Source organism: Bipolaris oryzae (genome assembly GCF_000523455.1).
Source record: "Bipolaris oryzae ATCC 44560 unplaced genomic scaffold scaffold_21, whole genome shotgun sequence".
Taxonomy (NCBI): Eukaryota; Fungi; Ascomycota; class Dothideomycetes; order Pleosporales; family Pleosporaceae; genus Bipolaris; species Bipolaris oryzae.
In genome coordinates, this window is record NW_006911297.1 from 1 (window position 1) to 20,128 (window position 20,128).

The 20,128-nt window shown below is 49.5% G+C and overlaps 11 protein-coding genes across 11 annotated transcripts; 6 read left to right on the forward strand and 5 right to left on the reverse strand.

Moving 5' to 3' along the window:
- Positions 1-580: 580 nt before the first annotated feature.
- COCMIDRAFT_2455 (uncharacterized protein) lies at positions 581-1,129 on the forward strand (the record flags this gene model as incomplete). The annotated part of the gene is made up of 1 exon (XM_007686602.1): positions 581-1,129. The coding sequence occupies one exon, from the start codon at positions 581-583 to the stop codon at positions 1,127-1,129; it is 549 nt and encodes a 182-aa protein (XP_007684792.1).
- A 300-nt stretch (positions 1,130-1,429) lies between these two features.
- On the reverse strand, positions 1,430-1,804 carry COCMIDRAFT_86834 (uncharacterized protein; the record flags this gene model as incomplete). The annotated part of the gene is made up of 1 exon (XM_007686657.1): positions 1,430-1,804. One exon carries the CDS (start codon positions 1,802-1,804, stop codon positions 1,430-1,432), a length of 375 nt encoding a protein of 124 aa, XP_007684847.1.
- A 1,648-nt stretch (positions 1,805-3,452) lies between these two features.
- Positions 3,453-4,555, forward strand: COCMIDRAFT_2456 (uncharacterized protein; the record flags this gene model as incomplete). The annotated part of the gene is made up of 2 exons (XM_007686603.1): positions 3,453-3,792; positions 3,906-4,555. 2 exons carry the CDS (start codon positions 3,453-3,455, stop codon positions 4,553-4,555), a joined length of 990 nt encoding a protein of 329 aa, XP_007684793.1.
- A 313-nt stretch (positions 4,556-4,868) lies between these two features.
- Positions 4,869-6,094, reverse strand: COCMIDRAFT_33870 (uncharacterized protein; the record flags this gene model as incomplete). Its single annotated transcript, XM_007686635.1, has 2 exons — positions 4,869-5,846; positions 5,900-6,094. The coding sequence occupies 2 exons, from the start codon at positions 6,092-6,094 to the stop codon at positions 4,869-4,871; spliced, it is 1,173 nt and encodes a 390-aa protein (XP_007684825.1).
- A 97-nt stretch (positions 6,095-6,191) lies between these two features.
- Positions 6,192-7,759, forward strand: COCMIDRAFT_33871 (uncharacterized protein; the record flags this gene model as incomplete). The annotated part of the gene is made up of 4 exons (XM_007686636.1): positions 6,192-6,198; positions 6,833-6,849; positions 6,911-7,172; positions 7,230-7,759. The coding sequence occupies 4 exons, from the start codon at positions 6,192-6,194 to the stop codon at positions 7,757-7,759; spliced, it is 816 nt and encodes a 271-aa protein (XP_007684826.1).
- A 1,406-nt stretch (positions 7,760-9,165) lies between these two features.
- COCMIDRAFT_23567 (uncharacterized protein) lies at positions 9,166-11,375 on the forward strand (the record flags this gene model as incomplete). Its single annotated transcript, XM_007686619.1, has 3 exons — positions 9,166-10,121; positions 10,175-11,315; positions 11,358-11,375. The coding sequence occupies 3 exons, from the start codon at positions 9,166-9,168 to the stop codon at positions 11,373-11,375; spliced, it is 2,115 nt and encodes a 704-aa protein (XP_007684809.1).
- Positions 11,376-11,634: 259 nt separating this feature from the next.
- On the forward strand, positions 11,635-12,230 carry COCMIDRAFT_86910 (uncharacterized protein; the record flags this gene model as incomplete). The annotated part of the gene is made up of 2 exons (XM_007686658.1): positions 11,635-11,758; positions 11,851-12,230. 2 exons carry the CDS (start codon positions 11,635-11,637, stop codon positions 12,228-12,230), a joined length of 504 nt encoding a protein of 167 aa, XP_007684848.1.
- A 408-nt stretch (positions 12,231-12,638) lies between these two features.
- Positions 12,639-14,102, reverse strand: COCMIDRAFT_86789 (uncharacterized protein; the record flags this gene model as incomplete). The annotated part of the gene is made up of 1 exon (XM_007686659.1): positions 12,639-14,102. One exon carries the CDS (start codon positions 14,100-14,102, stop codon positions 12,639-12,641), a length of 1,464 nt encoding a protein of 487 aa, XP_007684849.1.
- Positions 14,103-14,807: 705 nt separating this feature from the next.
- COCMIDRAFT_86921 (uncharacterized protein) lies at positions 14,808-16,091 on the reverse strand (the record flags this gene model as incomplete). The annotated part of the gene is made up of 5 exons (XM_007686660.1): positions 14,808-15,234; positions 15,287-15,488; positions 15,540-15,717; positions 15,778-15,882; positions 15,936-16,091. The coding sequence occupies 5 exons, from the start codon at positions 16,089-16,091 to the stop codon at positions 14,808-14,810; spliced, it is 1,068 nt and encodes a 355-aa protein (XP_007684850.1).
- A 1,125-nt stretch (positions 16,092-17,216) lies between these two features.
- Positions 17,217-18,188, forward strand: COCMIDRAFT_86880 (uncharacterized protein; the record flags this gene model as incomplete). The annotated part of the gene is made up of 3 exons (XM_007686661.1): positions 17,217-17,283; positions 17,346-17,768; positions 17,830-18,188. The coding sequence occupies 3 exons, from the start codon at positions 17,217-17,219 to the stop codon at positions 18,186-18,188; spliced, it is 849 nt and encodes a 282-aa protein (XP_007684851.1).
- Positions 18,189-18,535: 347 nt separating this feature from the next.
- On the reverse strand, positions 18,536-19,773 carry COCMIDRAFT_33877 (uncharacterized protein; the record flags this gene model as incomplete). The annotated part of the gene is made up of 2 exons (XM_007686637.1): positions 18,536-18,881; positions 18,938-19,773. The coding sequence occupies 2 exons, from the start codon at positions 19,771-19,773 to the stop codon at positions 18,536-18,538; spliced, it is 1,182 nt and encodes a 393-aa protein (XP_007684827.1).
- Between the last annotated feature and the right edge of the window lie 355 nt (positions 19,774-20,128).

The window sequence follows — 20,128 nt, forward strand, 5'->3', positions numbered from 1 at the left end:
GGTTACATCCATAACTCTTTTCCATAAGAATCGCCAGGCAACTCTCACGGCGCTAACCCAATCCTACTCGCCCTAACCCGGATCGAGCCAGAGAAGTATTAGCACTCCAGACCCCGTGTAACACTACTATTCTTAGAAGTCGATTGAATATCAATTTCTCGCGGTTCTTGTCACCTATGTGTGGAACAAATATTGTATGGCCTCGACATTCTTAACAAACATAAAGATAATTACACAGATTTACACAGACCTTCTAACTATTTATCTACCGTTCCTTGCCTAAGTCACCTAACAAAGCCAGACTCTTCCTGATCATAGCCTTACGATGATTGGCGCAAGGCCAGCGCTAAAGCAATTCTGACGAACATGCGCTGATTCGCCGCTCCACTTCAGCGGGATGAGTAACACCAATGAAAGTACTTGATGCACCCGAGTGTGTGACGACCGTGCCTCAACTGCCCGCCTGGGCTATGCAACGTTCATCAAAAATCCCTCAAAAGTACATCTTTCCTCCAACCTCCTTCTGAACACCTCAGTCCCCGCACATAGCAAACCATCATCAAAACCGGTTGTCGACAACATGGCGCACGATCAGCCCATAGCTCCTTCTATTATTGGGTCCGAAACTTGGCATATCTGTACACCTTCTGCATCTTCCGAAAATACCACAAAGAGCACTTTGAGTAGCGAAATTCCGCAATCTTCCATCCCATGGCCTGGGCGAACCTTCATCATTCGATCTCGCAAGAACGGACAGGTTATCACGTTCTTGGACGGCGAGGTCGTGATGGACAAACTAGGAGGGCTTGGTACTTTCAGGTGGCGATGCGTCGAGGAGAAAGGTTGGATAGGATTTAGGGATCCAGCTTCTGCGCAATATCTTGGTTATCATGAACACGGACTTCTATTTTGTAGATCTCCTCATCATCGAAACAACGAATACATATGTCCCCGAATGCGCCCAGAAGGTGGATGCGTTCTGCTAGTAATTCACGATGAGAATCTTCGTCCCTTGGGTGTATTCGGAAACGAATCGGAGAATGGGATCAAGCAGAAGATCAAGATCAATATGGACTGGAGCTCTGAGGAGATTGTGTGGGATTTCATTGAGGTACAAAGTCAAGAATAATGACGACTACTAGGGCGGATATGCCGATGCAAATGTACGCTTTGTTAGAAAATATCACACTAGTATAGCCACCTATTTATTCGTGATGAAGCAGAACCTGACCTTTGTCGTGTTCGCCAGAGTGTTGTGCCCGACATCCCAAATCGCAAATTCTATGGGTATCCCATCATCATTGCGGCTTTGATATGCCTCCCTATTATGATAACTCTAACCTTGGTGCGTCCATACGTCCGCGTATATATTCTACGCAAATGGACATTGGATGATCGTAAGTCTTTGGCTTCTGAATTCCCATTGTCACTATTGACAGACCCCAGATATATATAATTGTATTAAGTGTGGTGCATTTCGATGCAAACAAGAAGTCAGCACACAGCGACAGACGGCGGCGTCATCAGACTCGCTCATTTTCTGTATCATCCGCTTGTACAAGTTGCCTAATCTAGGCGAGAATAACGTTAGTCTCTTTAGCACGTTCTGCTTCGGTGTCTTTTCGAGCTCTTGCAGTGTCCATCCGCAGGTAAACCATCTCCTTTTCTTAAGTGTAAACTTAGGCTTCTGCTTACTGCGTATAAGATCGTTACTAACAGAAGTACATGGAGAATTGCGGGAATAGAAGTAGCGCAGCATCGTACTGCTGTACCATCTTGATACAGTATAGAGAATAGAGAGCATCCAGATCCAAAGAAGCCATCGTGAATCGTGGTAGGTGCACCAGCTCAGATACCAGCAGGACCCTGCAATTCATCAAAGATGTCGCGAGCTGAGGATGTCGGCTTTCGTTGTATTCTTGGCTTGGTGATACAGCCTACATGAAGCCCGAGGCGGGGTAAGTAAGGTGTGGCTCCATGCATGCGCCGTGCTCTGCTCGCAAGGCTGAAGCGCGTCTGCATCGAAAGCTGCGGACGTGAGGCCCTTGGCGCTGTTGGCAGGGGTCCAAGCACTGACGCGTTTGAAGCTTGCCCGTTACGACAGGGAAAACGAGAAAGCAGTTGCGCAAATGCAACACTTGTGAACAACATCTAGGTTTAAATTTAACTTAAGTACCCTTTCTATCTAGCCGACGGAAAGGCGCGAGGCCAACGGAATCCATAACGAGTCAGCTTCTAAGAATAGCTGGCCACTGCGCGCTTAAGCAGCACCCAGTAGAAGCTTCCAGAGCTCTGCGCCACACTTTCAGCTCTTTTGGTATAGCACAGGTGTACATTGGAGGCCGCTAAGCGTTCGCAATCCTGCTATGTCAGCGTTATAAATCCTCTCGCTAAACGCGAAGGACTAACACAACAAGCCGGAAAAATTTGGAGTGCATCTAAACAGAGGCTGCACGTCTTTATAGGATAGCTAAAGGCTCTTTAGTTTATCATATATTGTATAGGGCCTCCGAATAGGTAAGCATAGCTTCTGTGAGAGGTAGAACAGGGGTATATCGTCATTGCAGCTTCCACGCTCAACACGAAAGATTCACGACGCACTTTAAATGGCTGTAATTTTGCTATTCAAGGCCTGCTACAGATAGATATAGATCTAAAGAGCATATAAAGATGCACTTCTATCTAATGGTCTCTGCGGCTTGGATACAACGTGCTTGAACAATGTTGGTGGTTCGTTGCGGAGGGATGTTCGACCCACAGGGACGGACGTTAAGTTGGATAGTCGTAAGACGACGACGCACTCGGTCACGTTGCGCAAGTAGCATCAGCCTATGCTGAATTGCAAGGAGTTTGCCGAGCGCAATCGTATTGCCCTTCCAGACGATATCGACAAGTTCTGGGCTGAAGAGTCGTAGGACTGGGCAGATGGTTACAGGCCCCCCCGCATAGCCGCCCTGAATGACATGTGACAGAGAGCCAGGATAGGCCCTTGACAGAGCAACAGCATATCCGCCATGTTTGAAAGAGCCGCATCCTGACTTACAATCACTGCTACACGTGCTCCATGACCATGACTCTGACTCTGACTCTGTCGACATGTCTACCGTCATACTCATGTGGCTGTCGCCGTTTGTAGCTTATTGACGACAGCCTCCGCCCCACGTTCGCTAAATGATTGGCTCCCGAGCATGACGCGAACATCCATGACATGCTCCGACCGACCGGACTCCCCTATCGCGCTGCCGCACTTGGACTTATCGCCATCTGTCCCTCAGACACATTCCTCCCCACAGCTTGGTGATAGTAGAAGCTTGGTTACTGTCTCCCTTGTTTCGTCATTTTTTTTCTATTCCCGGCTCTCCAGCTATCCGCCTTCTCTAGGCACTGTCCTCACCTCTTGCTTCCCCCCCCCGCCTCCTCCCCCTTTCAATCGCACTATCAACGCCACCATAATGGCTATCGGCGATGTTCCCTCCAGCCCCCAGCAGGCCACAGCGCCGCCTCAACCCATCGACATTGATGCCTGGACTGAGCAAGCAACCGTTGCCCTGGGTTCTGTAGCCATTTCCGTCCCTGGAGATGCGCCTCAGACTGCCTCGGTTACGCTTGCCATTCCGCTCGATGAGCATGATGCGCCCGCGGCTGCTGCACATCCTGTAGGTGCTTCAGCAGCCGCAAAAGAAGGCGGATACTATCGTCGCAAGGAGCCGCTCCGCCGTGACAGCATGAAGCGGCGTGAGGCCCTGCTCAAGGGAAAGGAGGGTTCCAGGCGCAGGCAGAGATGGGAGAATGGTATGTCCATCCTTCTCTCACGTACCCGTTTTGCGCATAGCCAACTATCCTCCCATAAAACCTGTCCATGGACATTCTTAAAAAACATAAATAATTGATTCGTGAACCATCAGATCGTCTTCTATCCAACCCCCACGCCGAACCCCCCTTACCGCGAGACTGGGAAGTCCACCCAACCCACACCCCAAAACACGTCCCTTACTACCTCGCCCCGCTCTGGGACCAAGGCCTAAACCGCCAATCCACCGACCGCCGCTCTGCCGCCCTCGCCCAAAAAACAGCAAAGAAAACAGTCGCTACCAACCCTTCTGCACCAGGCATCGTACCCAAAGAACTCCGCGACAAACTCAAGCGCTCCCGCGGCGCGAAAGGACTCTTGATGGACCTCGAGAGCCAAGTCCGCGGTTTCGTCGCCGAGTGGCATGAGAAAGAAAGAGAGGCCGCGCACATGGGTGTCCCCACCGACCCGGACAGTGAGGATGACGAGATTGTTTTTGTAGGCAGGAATGGCCATATGAATGATCTTTCTTCCCCTTCCTCTTCGTCAGTGCTGCCGGCCAAGAAGGAACTTATGCTTTTTGATACCCCCGAGGAAGATGTAGGTGGCTGCTTTGGACGCTGGCTGGTACATCACATTGGGGTTTATTATGGATTGAGGACTTGGAGTGTTACCGTGGGGGATCCCGCGCGGAGGGAGGCGTATATTGGGGTTAAGAAGGGGGTTGAGGGCGGGTTGCCGAGGCCGTTGTATGGGTTGGTTTAAAGACTATATTCGTCGTGAGTTGAAGGGGGTGTGTATGTGTATATGGTCAAGTGGACTAGACAATGTTGTGCGCGCGTGTCTGTGTATGGATACATGGTAGAGACGCATATTTCCACTCTTCGTTCGGTCAAAGAATACATAGGTAGATATCGTAGAGACTTGGAAAAAGATCATCGTACACTTGTTCGTTTCTTCATATTTACCCCATACACGCTAGTCGTTTAACGAGGGGCGGGGGAGGGGGGGTGGGGAATCCATATAGTAGTAGTAATAAGTATCCAAACTTGTGCCTTGCATATACCTCAAACCAACTTTACTCAAACGACGCAAACGCCAACTCATATGCGAGCGCAAGCGTCATCCTCGCATGCTGCAGCATATGATCAAAGCTAAGGTACTCAATCTTATCCTCAGTCGTATGAATCTTATTATCACTATACTTGAAATCCGACTCGATTACAAACGCAGAGGGGTAGCCCGCTTTCGAGGCACTGGCGTGATCCGAGCATGCATAGCCACACTTTGTTAGTACATACGGAATTCCGCAGTAGGTAGTGATGATCTTCTTGATAAACTCGGTGAGGCCTGCGTCGACGAAGTCCGTGATGACGCCCACAGACTCGGGTTCGCCGGCGTCGAGCGTCTTTTGCACGTAGCCAGTCATGTCTTGCTGCAGCATGGCTTTTACGTTGCGGTCTGCGCGCTCGTAGGATTGGAAGATTGCCTGGGAGCCCAGCAGGCCGCCTTCTTCGGCGGAGTACCAGTGGAATTCAATGGTGTTTTCCGCCTCCCCGGCTAGGATCTCGGGGGATTGTAGCAGCACACGGAGGGCCTCGAGGATAGTCACTGTGCCGCTGCCGTCGTCGTCGGCACCCGGTGCGGCGAGGAAGGCGGGGAAGTACAGGTTGATACTGTCTTGGTGGGCACCGATGACGATGGTCTTGTCGCTTTTCCCGGGGATTGTGGCGATGATGGAGGATTGGCCCCAGGGGTGGGGGAACGGTTTTACGGTTGCGTTGACGGCGCCGGCATCGACGAGGGTTTTGTTGACTTGGCTTAGTAGCCAGGCTGAGCTTTCGGCCCCGTAGTGCGACTTGTAGTAGCGCGTGTGGAACGAGGTGAAGGTTTCCAGGTGGGCGCGCATGTTTTCCTTTTTCAGCTCCTTGAGGAGCGGGTCGATGGCCTTCTTGTGGACGGGCTTCTCCGGGAACTTGACGCTCTCGGCGGAGACCTTGCGGTTCAGCGTGCCGAGCTCCTTGTTGTGCGTGATGTCGAAGAAGTTGATGTTTTGCTGCAGTATAGTTAGTACATAGTTTGCATGTAGTGTGATATGAGATCATATACTTTGCGCAACTCCCACTTCTCGTTCTCAGTCACCCAGCGCGTCTCGCCGGGCGAAAGCTCGATGAGATACTCATCTGGCTCGGCGATAGTGACCTGTTGCTGGTCCTGGAGCACAGCTTGATGGTCTTGAGGCGAAGAAGCAGCTGCCGCCAAGGCAGCAGTGTAGAGCGGTAGCAATAGAGTTGTTGACTTCATGATTGTTGGGTATATGGTTTGGAAGGACGGTGAAGGTTGTATATTGTAAGGCGACTGGTTGACGCGGTGATACGGAGATAACGGCCAAGCCGCCCCAATGACGCGCCATCAGCTGTTTGGCGCTAGTGCAAGTCTAGCAGGAAGTCACTGGTGAGTAGATTCTGGGGAAACTCAAGTTGAGAAGATGTCTTCTTGACTGCATTGGGTTTAAATAATGATTCACGGTTTCTTTTGTGCCCGTTTTTGTATATATCCTATTGTGTTGATGGCCATGTTTTGATGATTGGATGATTGAACTAGAAAAGTGGTTCTTGTCAAGACACGAAAGTCAGGCGTTTAGCTAGCTACTGCTCAGAAGAACAACATGAACTGTCAAATACCATATCCATCATGTTACTCTTAGATGTGGTATCATAGTATACGTACATACAAAGTTTCGCTAACCATCTACAACCCATGTCTAAATGTCGTCATCATACCACTTGTCAGATTAGGCCCCCAAATACCTTCATCTATTTATTCCCAAGCACGTATCAACTTAAGCGTGCGATCTCTTTGATCTATTGTATCCAGCCAGAGATAGCTCTCACTCTCGCTTTTTTTAAAGCCTAACTCCGGGCCCGAGGTCACATTCATCTGTGCATAAGAAGGACATTTCCTTACACCACAGGGAAGCATCAAATCACCAAGATCAGTAAACTACTACATACTGCTACTAGTCTAAAACCACTATTTCAGAATCTTCTATTATCCTTGTTAGTAGTAATTTTGATACGCAACAAAGCAACATGTGCTAATCTTCGGCTTCACTTGAAGGTTACCGGCGGAAACACCGGAATTGGTTATGAGACCGTCAAAGCATTGTATGCTTCCTCAAAACCCTACAAAGTCTTGATGGGTAGTCGCTCCCTTGAAAAGGCCAGTGATGCAATCTCCAAGCTCAAAACCGAGGTTCCGGAATCAAAATCAGAAGTTGAGGCAATTCAGCTGGATATCGAGGATGACGAATCCATTGAGAAAGCTTTCGAGGAGGTCAAGAGCAAGTATGGTCGTCTTGATACCCTAGTAAACAACGCAGGTATGTCATGCCTCGGCTGGATGTGATAGGACTAGGCTCGTTTACTTAGGTGGACAGGTGCATCTTTTGACAACGACCTGCGCAAAGATACCAGTCCCAAAAGTATTCGCGCGGTCTGGGACAAAGCCTACTCGCTCAACGTCACCTCGACTCAAGTCATGACGTATACCTTTGCGCCCCTCCTGATTGCTTCGTCTGACCCTAGGTTGCTCTTTGTAACCTCCGGTCTATCCTCCTTGGAAACCTGCTCTGGTGGTACCGACTCCAAGCTTGTCGGTGCAGGCAAAGCAAAAGGCTGGCCCAAGCCTCAAAATCCGACTCCAACAGCCTACAGAGCCAGCAAAACGGCGTTGAACATGCTAATGTTGAGCTGGGCAATAATGCTTGGAGCAGACGACGCAAAGGTGTTCGGTATCAGCCCAGGGTTCTTGGCTACGGGATTGGGAGGATTGGGGCCTGATTTCCTGAAGAAGTTTGGTGCAGGAGATCCAAGTGTTGGTGGCGAGCTCATCAGGGATGTTGTCGAGGGGAAGCGAGACGAGCATGCTGGCAAGGTTATCAACAAAGATGGTGTGCAGCCTTGGTGAATGCGTTGCATTGGGGTGAAGTTGGGATGACAACGCTCTCTTACAGAATAAGACTCAACCCGATTCAATATCACACTGCATACAGTCGCCAGTCTGTACCAATGTGTAGAGTGTGGCACCGTTTTCATACGTACTCTTCTTGCATTTCTTTGGCCCATCATGTTTTCTGGGGGGGCGATTTGCTTATTATCTAGTAAGCACTTATACTGCACAATGCAGTCATATCAAACCCCATAAATCTAGACCATTTTGTGCTACTCACGTGGGGGCAGCCGCGCTCGCCTCGTCTCGCTTGTTCAGGTCGAAATCGGCAATCTCTAGCTAACCTCGCTTGATAGCAGCGAGGCGATATCTGCAGGTGAAACACTCTAGATCTTTAAGATGTACATATTACACAGAAACTACTCTAGTCCTGTCTGTCTCCGTAATCACATCCACAGCGACAGCGACAAGCCTTGTAGATGTTCTCACATTCATCGGTACATCAGCTGCAATTAAGATGTGTTGCATAAGAAGAGATAAGGGGAAAAACCAGAAAGAAACAGTGGAAAGCGGCTCCCGTTACCATGACCCACAGCGGACCAACTACCTAATTCTCGAAGATTGAATGGCGCAATAGGCTGGTCGTTAGTAGTGGGGCAAGACGGATGAGTCGTTTGAACAATTCATCTCTGTATCGGATTAACCCTTGAATTCTTTCCAACCTACAAAGCCTCTACCTTCTTATTCCAGTGATTCGTACATATATTGCTCATGATCGTGTGAGGTTCGAGAACCCCTACTTACTGCAAAGTACCTTGGGAGATGGACAGGCTTTGTTACAATCGACGCACCATCGGAGGTAGTAAGCTAACGACTCACGTACATGTAACAAGAATCAAAATAACAGGTCTTTATAATACTGATATGAAGATTTCTTTGCAAACCGAACTTGCGCCTTCTTCAAGTTGAGTCTGAAGTTCAAAGTTCCAAGTTTTGCGACTCGTTGAAAATTGGCCCCCACCCAGCCATCTTAACCGGGCATCTGGCCCCCAACACACGGCTGGCAGATGGGCAACTTGCAGTAGTACCACACAGCATTGACGTTAGTTCCCTGTCAGCCAAGTACCTATCAGGCTTCACATATAACTGTACAATGTATGATGAGCTCTGCGGACTAGGCTCCGGCCCCTGCCTCAGCTTTGTACGATACCGAGGCGCATAACTTTGCACCAATGAGAGGACTCCCAAGAGGCAGGATTGGGAAAGTGCTTATGAGGATTACATCGAGCCGGGTAGTACAATTTTGTCCTGTCTTCCGGCGGTTACAAAAGCGACCGTTGGCAGACTTCATTCTAGGCTAACGAAATAAATACAGCAGATTCCAAAAGGCTGGCTCATACATTGAGACGAGGCCGTCTTCCGCCATGTCATCAGAAGAGAAGTCGATCTATCTTGGACTCTGGACCAACTGGTCTCATGGGTCGGTGGTAGGTCTAACCTACACAACCACACTGGACAATGGTGGCTTGTTCATCGCTTTTCTCGCCCTTTTCGTCGCATTTACCGGTACCTGTTTCTGGAGCATCATCTCCTTCACCGTCCACCACATCCTGAGTCGACCCTCTCCGCAGAATGCCATTTACCACCAACAACAAGCTATTCTTCGCAGCTCCGACACCAGCTCTGCCGCACTATGGAGGTTAATAAGACTATCATGGGCCTGGCGTAAGATATCGTGCGCAGCCTCTCTGAAAGCAACTTCAATACCACTAGTTGCGAGTCTACTTACCTTTACTGCATTTACTGCAGCTGGTATCTTCTCTTCACGCGTTGCCTCATCTAGAGGCAGTGAGGTCCTAGTTCTTGGGAACAATTGCGCTACTGTGAACGGTTCTCTAATAACAAAGGACAATGTTGCCCTGACTCAATACTACATTGCCAGCCGAATCAGATCGAGCCTTAATTATAAGGCAAACTGTTATTCAGGGTCAGATTCGACAGAGCTCTGCCGCACGTTCGTTCGAAACAGCCTTCCCGTCACAGTCACACATAGCGACTCTTGTCCTTTTGCAGGAAAAGATACCATTTGCCGTAAAGAGAACGGGGCCATTCGCATCGACTCTGGACTTTTGAACAGCCATCACGATCTAGGCATCAATGCGCCGCCTTCGTCTCGATTCCTCTACCGCACTGTCAACGAGTGTGCCCCTATACTCGGCAAGGGCTACGCAAAGTTCAATACAACAAGTGTGCCAAACACCATGCAGCTCTTATATGGGAGCGACCCAAGAATATGCCCACAAACAGAGAATTGTACTATGACATTTGGTTACGGGGTGCGAGTGGGTAGTACCCTATCGCGCAACCAATACACAGTCACGTGGGCGCTCCCCTCACATTATATACGTCTCAATCACTGACTTCAAATGGTAGGGCCGCCACTAAATGGCAGGTGACCGAGGAACTCTCATATCTTAATGAATGGGAGCCAATACCTGAGCTGGATGTGCCCAACGCAGATATCAGTGTCCTTTTCTTGGAAATCAACGATGTTTTTTTCTCCGGTCCGGTGGCTGATCCTTGGTACAACGCACAAGCAGGACCTCGCAGCGGATCCACAGGCTTGGGCAATACGTCCTTCTACTATAGCGACCAGCCTGCAAGGACTATTGCATGCGCTCAGCAATATCAATTTTGCAATCCGTCGCTTCCCAAAAACATCAGCTGTACGCCACTGATGGGGATATTTGAAGCTTCTAGACTGGCTGAAACAACTCTTTTCACAGGACTGAAAGCTAGCAACACCTTCCATTGGTCCTCCCTAGCGATTAGGAATATGGCAAATGGTTTTAATGAGCTCATCACCGTCCTGCGAGGCGGAGCCCTTCTCGCAAGCGACACCCTCTCTGGAGTTGGACAATTTGCTCTACCTGACAACCAGTGGGAGCTTGAATTAAAGCATTGGTTCAAAACCACCCTTGCCGATCTTCAACGAGCAATGCTCGACCAGGCCACCGGACCAACAGACAAAAGGGCGGCTTCTTTTCATTCTGGACCTACAACCGCAGAGGCACGCGCCGTCTGCCAAAGCCAGAAGATCTTATCTGACTCCTACACCTCTTTCAACGTACTCGGTATAATACTAATATTCTCTATTGGTGGTCTCATCGTGCTCATCTCCGTTTTTCTACCACCAGCGACTGCGCACTTGCAGAAAAAGCGAAACCCCTTCGCCAACCTAGAATGGGTCTCAAACGATACATTGCAGCTTCAGCGACTAGCACATGAGGCTGTTGGTGCAGGAGAGTGGAATGGCGCATGTGACGATTATCCACGTACGCGAAAGAACGATCTCTTGGCTGTCCTCGATGTAGCCGACCGAAAGCACCCCGTGCTCAGAGTAGCACCGAGGGCAGCCGACACCATGGAGACAGTAGTCGAAGAACAACACTATGGCGTGCAGAAAGAGGATGATAGTATGAGAACACGAACATACGACTCGGCACAGACTTCCCTCCTCAATGTCGAGATTCCGCGCACGTCTTTGCAGCTTTCACGGCGGTTTACAGGCGACGTATGTTAGTACGTAGTAGTAGGTCCGACTTGGGTAGACTAGTCTAGACTCTCCTACTAGATGGGGAAATACAATACGAGCAAAACTCCGAGTCGTAACGAATAATAAAAAATGTATATTAGAGCAATAACAAGATGTACTAGTCGCATAGCACGCCAATCGCGCTAGATAATTACGTGACATGTGCCTCGGCTGATGCGATCTGGTACTCCGATAAGCCATACTTACATACATAAACATACATACTACATTTACCCTTTACCTTCACTTACACATCCCTTGCTCAAATACCTTCAACCAAAAGATAAAAAATCCCCAAATGCCAACAACACGAGGCCAACAGCACGCCGCAGACATGGAAGCAGCGCTAAAACTCTTCTTCTCATCCCCACGTTTCGCCGTCGCAGGCGCATCATCTGATCCGCACAAGTATGGCCATAAAAGTATGCTCTTCATCCCATCAATCAATCCATATTTTTTTTCCCCAAAGCTAGTCTGGCTACTAGATAAAGTCCTAACCACACCCCACTTTCAGTATTCGCATGGTACCTCCGCCACTCCCTCCCCGTCGTCCCCCTCAACCCGCGCTCTCCCACCGTAAACATCCTAAACCAAGACCACACCACCGTCGCCTCCCCCACCGCGCTGACCGATCCCCCTGCATCTGACTACTCGCTCTCCGTCATCACGCCGCCAGCCGTAACCAAGAAGTTGCTGAAAGAAGCGAAAGAGGCGGGGATCCCTGCGGTGTGGTTGCAGCCGGGGAGCTTTGATGATGATGTTTTGGAGTATGCGAGGGGGAATTTTAAGGCGGCAATTGCGGGGGACGGGGGTTGGGGAAGTGAAGGGTGGTGTGTGTTAGTGGATGGTGAGGAGGGAATGAGACTTGCTGGGCGAGAGGGGTCGAGGCTTTGAGGGGTGTGTTACTGATCGGGCCAGAAAGGGATTTTTACGGGTATGAGTAGATGGTTAAATGAATTTCAAATCATATTGTGAAATTTGATTGTGGGGCTGGGGGAAGTTTTGGTCATCTGATGTCGTGATTTGCATGAAAGTGCGGAATGTTGGTTGGATTGCAATCTGAGTCGAAGCCGCTTTAATCTAGAGAAGAGCAGAGAAATTGCGAGTTATCGTTGATCAAGCGGGATACAGAATCACAGTTAATCAAGCCATCTCTACTTTTTTAACAGTATATAGATGTCAACGCTGTGAGAAGATGTACGCGGTAAAGTATCGCATCAAGAATTGTCTGAAGTGAGATATATATTCAATCATAACTCCTCGCTATCTAGACGAGGAAAGTCTTCGAGCCGGCAAATTTGTTTACAGATCCTTGGCAACAGCTTCCAAGGACTCCTTAAAGATGTTTAATGCGTCCGTCAATTCCGCCTCACTGATGTTAAGGGGTGGGATAAACCTCAGCACATCGAATACCGAAGTGCTGAGAACAAGCATATTGCGCTTCACACACTCCTGAACGACCTTTGGTGCTATCTGTGGCTGACTTTGTGCATGTGTTGATGCAGTGTTCGAAGACTCGGATTGGAGAGCTGGGTTCGCAAACTGTACACCAACCATGAGACCGGAGCCACGGATATCCTCGATCAATTTTCCTGCCTTGGTTCCAGATGCCTTCAGGTCGTGGAGGAAGGAGAATATTTGTTTCGAGCGCGCGGCGACGTTGTCAAGAATCTTCTCCTCGTGGAATGCTTTGATGGTTGCTGTTGCCGCAGCACACGCGACGGCGTTACCAGCATATGTTCCACCCATTGATCCTGGCTTTTGAAGGTCCATGAGCTTCTTGCTGCTTGCAATTCCAGACAATGGGAAACCGTTGGCGATACCCTTGGCGAAGATGAGAATATCTGGTCGTACGCCAGAATCTTGCACGAACCACATCTTTCCTGTACGGCCCATACCAGCCTGAACTTCGTCGGCAATGAGGAGGATGCCATGCTCGTCGCAAATCTGCCTTAGGCCGTGCATGAATTCTGGGGGGGCAGGAACGTAGCCGCCCTCTCCCAGTACAGGCTCTAGGATGATAGCAGCAGTGTCCGAGGGCGAAGTCTGCTGCTGTAGAGTGAGCCTCATTTGTAGCAGTGCTTGCTTAACGAGTTCGTCTTTTGGTGTATCTGCAGAGACGCCAAACTGGCTGTAGTATGGGAATGCTGATGCAAACACACCACCCATCAACGGCCCGTGACCCTCGCCATAGATAGTTTTGGAGCGTGTCATTGAGGCAGTGGCGTTTGTTCGGCCATGGTACGATCCTTGCATAACGATGATGTTGGACTTCTTGGTTGCAGCGCGTGCTAGCTTGACAGCTGCTTCAACTGCCTCAGCTCCAGAGTTCCAGAAGAAGACGGTATCGAGAGACTGGTGCGGGAGAATGGGAATGAGCTCTTTGATGAGCGCAATTTGTGCGGCACTGAACCCAATGTTGACTTGTGCGTGGGTGATTTTGTTGCATTGTGCAGCTGCGGCCGCACTGACTTTGGGATGACAATGACCGAGGTTTACAACGCCAATACCGGCAGTCATATCGAGGAGCTTGACACCCTTGTCTGTCGTAATATATGTGCCTTTTCCATCTTCAAAGACGTGCTTAGTGAGACGGCCAATACCTCTCGCAATATGCTGCTCTCCAAAAGCCGCTGTATCCATATCGGAGAATGCTGGTCGTGTTGTAGAAAACAAGCGGAGAGGTGTTCGAAGAGGTTTGGCAACGACTGGCAGAAGGTTGCGAGGAGCTGACAAGCAAACTCTGGAAACGAGGGCGGCCTTCATTATGTAGTCTTGTGGAGAAAAACTGATTGAATCTGTCTGGAATGAATGTTCTTGATAGAGGGGTCGGCTTGACACGGTTTGACGTAAGGTAAGCCAGGATCTTCCTCCGTACGTGTGGCGCTAGACGCCCTACACGCGCTCATGTGATCGCTTGGACTCTCCATATTTGTCAAAGCACTTCGCAGCGGCTCCTTCACTAACTTGTTCAAGATTTTGCAGGAGGCTGTCTTGCCAGCAACGCAAATATGTGTTCTTCATTCGTTTGATCAAAAGCCAAAGCATGGGCCGTGATGTACAGCGATATATTTCGGTGTTACGTAACATAGAGACGCCGCCGGCGATTAAGGCGCACATATGTATGCTGCAACACATAGCAACCTGATAGGCTATCTTAGTCTTATAATATGCCCCCACCTTTGAGCAGATGTATGAGATCTGAAAAGGACAAGTAACGGGAGCTGGTAGCCTTTGCCTTATCAAAGACTTCTCATAGCCGTGGACGGTCAACCTCGGGTAACCTGCCACCAAAGATGACTACAGTCCTTGCCACTCTGGCTGACGCATGCCACATAGCTGCGGTATAATGACTCCGTGTGACTGCTGGCAGTGCCAGTGCTAGATGTTCAAAAGTATCCTATTGCTCGCTCGTAAGTACCCATGGTCCCTTAATTTTTCTTCTCCACCTCTGATCGGCTATACGTGGTTCTATTGGTTCGCGTTCCATGGCATCACTGGATTGGATTTAGGTCCAGTGGCAGTTGTTGTGACAGAGAACTTGGTTTCCTTGATGATGTTCTTCTGGCTGTCTCCATCGCTGTTGTCGCAATCGTCGTTGTCACCAAGCGTCTGAAAATTATCCATGGGAATCCCGCGCGAACGTGATGGTGGTTGCAGATGATGAGACCCTGAGTTGTATGCTCTTCCGGACGAGGCACCAGGAGTATTCGAGCCTACGGTTACTCGGATGCGAAGGGAGAGGAGAGGACGAAGCGCGGGGAGCGATCCGGCAATAAGGCCAATGCCTTCTTCTGTAAGGGACCAGAAGCCAATCTTTCCAGTACTGAACATGAATTCACCGGGATCGCTGTAAAGGGTGAGGTACTTGAGTCTGACAATTGTGGCTGTCGAGGCACTAAGCACAGTTAGACAGAGCCATGTAACTGGAGATTGTGCAAGGGCCTTACAAAGAAGCAAGTGCGAGCATTACTGCAACCGAAGCCTTTACCCTGGTCTTCATCTGTACGTTCCATAGTAGAATTGCTGGCAAGATTGAGAGACTGAAGTCTGCCGCAATCTCGATAGCTGAGTAGAACAAACTGACGTTTGTGTTGACTTGTAGATTGCATACACCATTGGATTCTCCCCATAACGTGTTGATAGGATGGCCTGGTTGAATCAGTCAGACTTCTTCGTTAGCCCATCTCCACATTTACTCACAGATGTTTGCAATGCCAATACAGAACACAAGCGCAGCAACGATACAGGCGCCAATGAGAATCCATAGTCCCCATTTGAAGAAGTCTCGGGTAGCAGCAATACGTAGCAGCGCCACAGCAACACTGATCTTGATGAACATGGCACTGACGCAATAGAAATACTCAGCAATGTAGAAGAGCTATGTTTAGGTTAGCCACAAGACGATCTTGTTGTCACCGGTGAAAGCCTCGGATATCACCTTTATTCCTATTGCCATGGTCGCGGGAGGCAGGTCACGAGATAATTGACCAGACCCGTAAAAGCAGCATACTATACAAAGAGCGGCAGTGACTGTGAAAAGAAGCTGGAAAGTCGGTGAGTAAGAGTTCGTACTGAAGGTTGGTTCTGTAGACTTACAATACCAAGCAACATTAGATAGTCGTCCATACCCCATGCTTTCCTCCATATCCTAACTGTAGCACGCAGAAAGAAAGTGACCCAGGTCAAAGCCAACAATACTATAGCGCAATAGAGAAGTGCCACGCCATCACCGGCCACCGGAACGGTCGCCATGACTGCAACTTGACGTAAATGAGCGTGAGAGAGGCAGAGGGCCGATAGAACCAAAGTAAAAGCGGATACAAGGAAGTATGGAGCAGCTCCCCAGAAAATGAATCAACAAAGACAAACGGTTTTGGCTCCGATGATATGGTACGTAAGGGCCGTTTTGATTCCATGCTCCCCCTGTCTCCACGCCCGGCACTTGGCGAGACAAACATGCATTTCAAAGTCGCTTCCAGGCCTGAGACGTTACCACGCTAAGCTTTGAAAATCTTTCCTAAAGTAAGCTTCACTACTCTCAATATGACACTTAACTCCGGCAACTACGGCAAGGCCCATAGGTGTCTGACCGACTGGACGGTAGCACAACGGCGTGATGTCGACCGCTGAGTCGCGCAAATTAAATGCCGTATGCAACAACTCCCTTCGACGCTACGATGATTGGCTCTTTGCATGTATGCGAGTTTCCCCCTGAGGAACTTGACCATAACTTCTCGAATATATCTCGGAACTGTCAGCATCTGCAATGTCATTGTTTGGGACATGGGCGTGTAGATCTCATGCAATTCGCCCAATCGGGCCGTGGGCATTTTAAGTACTTGCGCGCACGCGATTGCCACGCGGGCTCGGGGGTTCCGGCTCCGGAAGCACAGTTCCGCCCTGGTTACATTCACCACCACGCCTGGGGTGTACCACGAGGGACCCTTCGCAGTAAGCCAGGATAACGCCTCGAGATATAAGGATAAGAGTGCACTGTCATGACAAACGGCGCGGGAGCAGGCAGGCGACACCATGGCGATGTAAAAAACTGTGAACCCTACAGGCTAACCCAGGATTCCCGGCACATGGTAAGCGGGTCGCCTCCTGCTTTGCCGTGTTAAACTGGGTCTCCGTCGGCACCACCATCCCAATTTGGACCTCTTCCTTGAAATTCTCCTACTGGTCTGTCGACTATGTTTGAGAAAACGCTTCTGACCTCGGGGCGGCAGCAGCGTTCTTTTGCCTGCGCTTGTGCTACCCAAATCAGTCTGCTCGTGCATAAACGACATGGCCCGAGTTGGTTGCATATCTTTCCTTTGATTTCTCGTTGTCTATCTTCACATCCGCTCTCCTGCATCAAACAAGATTGTCCACAATATGGCTTCCTTTGAAATCAATGACTCCGACCTTACCGGCTTTCAGGGCAAAGTCGCCATCATAACGGGTAACTAGCGACTCCACCCAACCACACAGCTTGAAGCCAGACACAACTAACCTCTTTGCTAGGTGGGTCTTCTGGTATTGGTCTGGCAACAGTCGAGCTGCTGGTGTCTCTGGGCGCACTAGTTGTGAGCGGCGACATCCAGCCACCGCCGGCGTCAAACGCCAACTGCCACTTCGTCCAAACCGACGTCAGAAACTGGGCAGACTTGACCAAGCTTTTCAAGGCTGCCAAGGAGAAGCATGGCAAAATCGATTTTGTTTTTGCCAATGCCGGAATCGGCCCGCGCGCAAACTACCTGGCTCTCGAGGTCGACGCAAATGGCGACCCGATTGAGCCCAATCAAGACACTATAGACATCAACTTGGACAGTGTTGTCAAGACTGTCACGATTGCTGCGCACTACCTCAAGACTCAACCGGAAGGTGGATCCATCGTCATCATGGGGTCCAGCACGGGACTGCATCCCGTTCGCGCAGTCGACTATTGTAAGCCACACCTAACTTCGCCGATCCTGTCCAGATCAACCCTACTGATCACTCTCCGCAGCTACGGCCAAAGCCGGTGTTCTAGGTTTCGGCAGGAGTTTTGCGCGCCTAGTCGAAGTAGCTGGCCTACCTATTCGCGTCAACACTCTTGCCCCTTCATGGACGGCAACCCAAGTCCTGCCTGATTTGAAAAACCTACTTGCCGCTGTCTCCCATGACTGCCAGACTCCTGACGTAGTCGCTCGCGCAGTTGCTTACTTGATGGTTGATAAGTCGAGGCACGGCGAGCTGATTTTCGCAAGCAATGGCAAGTACACTGAGATCCAGAACACGATTCTTGCACCCGCGTATGAAGCCATCAAGGGCGATGATCTCAGTGATGACGCTGTCTTGGCCAAGGTCATGGCTCTTGCTGGTTAGAAACACATGTCATGTCCGTTTTTTTTTCTCCGATTCGCTTAGTTTACTACTCTTGAAGATACCAAATTTAAAAAAAAATAACCCCGTCTGCAAGCATGATTCAGTGTGGCGTCCCATTGCCGAAACTTAATCTCACTGCTTACCACCCTAGATACCAGTGCCTGTATCTCACGTGTGGAGAAGAAAAGGCAATAATTTGTACCCCACAGATAAAACGAAGATGGTAGATGGCAGGAACGATACGGATTAACCCACCGCACTAACGCGTGCAACACCGAGCTTTTACTACACGAAGCGAAGCCCCTCGTGTGAACGTCCCATTTCTATAGTACTAATAAGAGTATATGTTACGCAATCTGCACTTTATTTTCGCTGGATACCGGCATAGTCTGCAGATGCCAATTTCCACCCGTATGTTGCAACTTTATAGCCGTACCGCGCGCCTCCGACTCTACTTGGATTAAACTTTGCATACGATTCGACGAGTTCATAGCTTCCAGCAAGACGAGTGGCGACGACTTCCACAGCGGCGTATCAGCTTTGCTCGAAGTAACGATGGTGGAAAAGAGAAAAAGCGTTATGGTGAGGTATATCGCGAGTGGGAGAGACATCCAGTAAAAAGTGACGTCGAAGAATTGCTCTTTGGTCCACCCGGTACCTCGGAAGGGCACTGCGTTGTTTCCAGTACGAAGGCTGGTTCGTCACATCAGTACAGGAAAGATGGAAATGAGGATTCGGGTGTAGCTTACGCGTTGCTCATCGAGATGGCAATGTTGTTCATCCTTCGTTCGAAGCCTCCTTCTACGTTCGATCCGTTACAGTACGCTGGACTGTCGCCGAGGACATCGATAACAATATTAGGGGCAAGTTGACCGGAGAAGGTATAGTTGGCCTCGTTGGGATATATAGCAGCTGCACCGGTAAGTGATGTTGCCATCTGGTATTCCCATTCGGTGATGTCCGTATCGCCCACGCAATATTCTTCATTACCCCGGCCCGTAACGCAGTACCGGTATTGGCTATTATTCGTAACTCCGGGCTTTATTTGCCAGTCTAAGTCGATCTGCGTGTCAATGACCTTGGTCTGCATCGTCGAGTTATAAGTAGAGTTCAGCGTTTGAAGACATAAAATTAAGCTGCCTCGAAAACCTTTCCAGTTAGCCGCATCGTCCCTCTGGCCTACCCAATCTGTTCTTGGGTTGCCATCGTGATCGCAAGGAGGATAGTAGGCAACATAGGTGGTTGAGATGTTCCGTAGAGGTTCATGACCCTCTGCACGGGAATCCGGTTCCTGCCAATCAACCTGTGTGTTCATCCAGAATGTTTCAGATATATTAACACCCATTTGATCCCGGCTCCAGGACTCTGGGCCAACAGAATACATTGGTGAACCATTTGGAGAATCAGGCCCGAGCACATACACGGGATCATACATGGCTCCCTCTGCGGAAACGTCGTCAACGAAAGAGCATACGGCAAGCGTTTGATACGGCTCCCAGGTGCAGAATTCGGCTTGGCAGGATCCTGTCACATCTGAAGGGCTTGAAATATCATCAAGTATACCCGTAAGTATGCCTTTAGACATGTGTGGATGATCTGACTACCATGAGCTTAACGAGAGAAGTGAGTTACGGCACACTAACACATAACAGAACTTGTAGATTGAGAATCCATTTCGTATTCCACAAAACTTGCATTCGCGGCGTCATTGACGTATTGTACCGAACGGCCTATGATGGCACTTGTAGGTGAGAAGGTACCGTTGGTACTCCTTACTTCGATTGTAACCGATTGCTGAGAAAATGGCGAAAAGCCAAGTAATAAAATAGTCGCGATTGCCCCAACGGACACTAGATGTCTTACACTATGAGCTTACCAGGAATTTTGTTGCACACAGGCAGAGGAATACTTACGGACGAGTGTTCAAAAGTAACATGAGA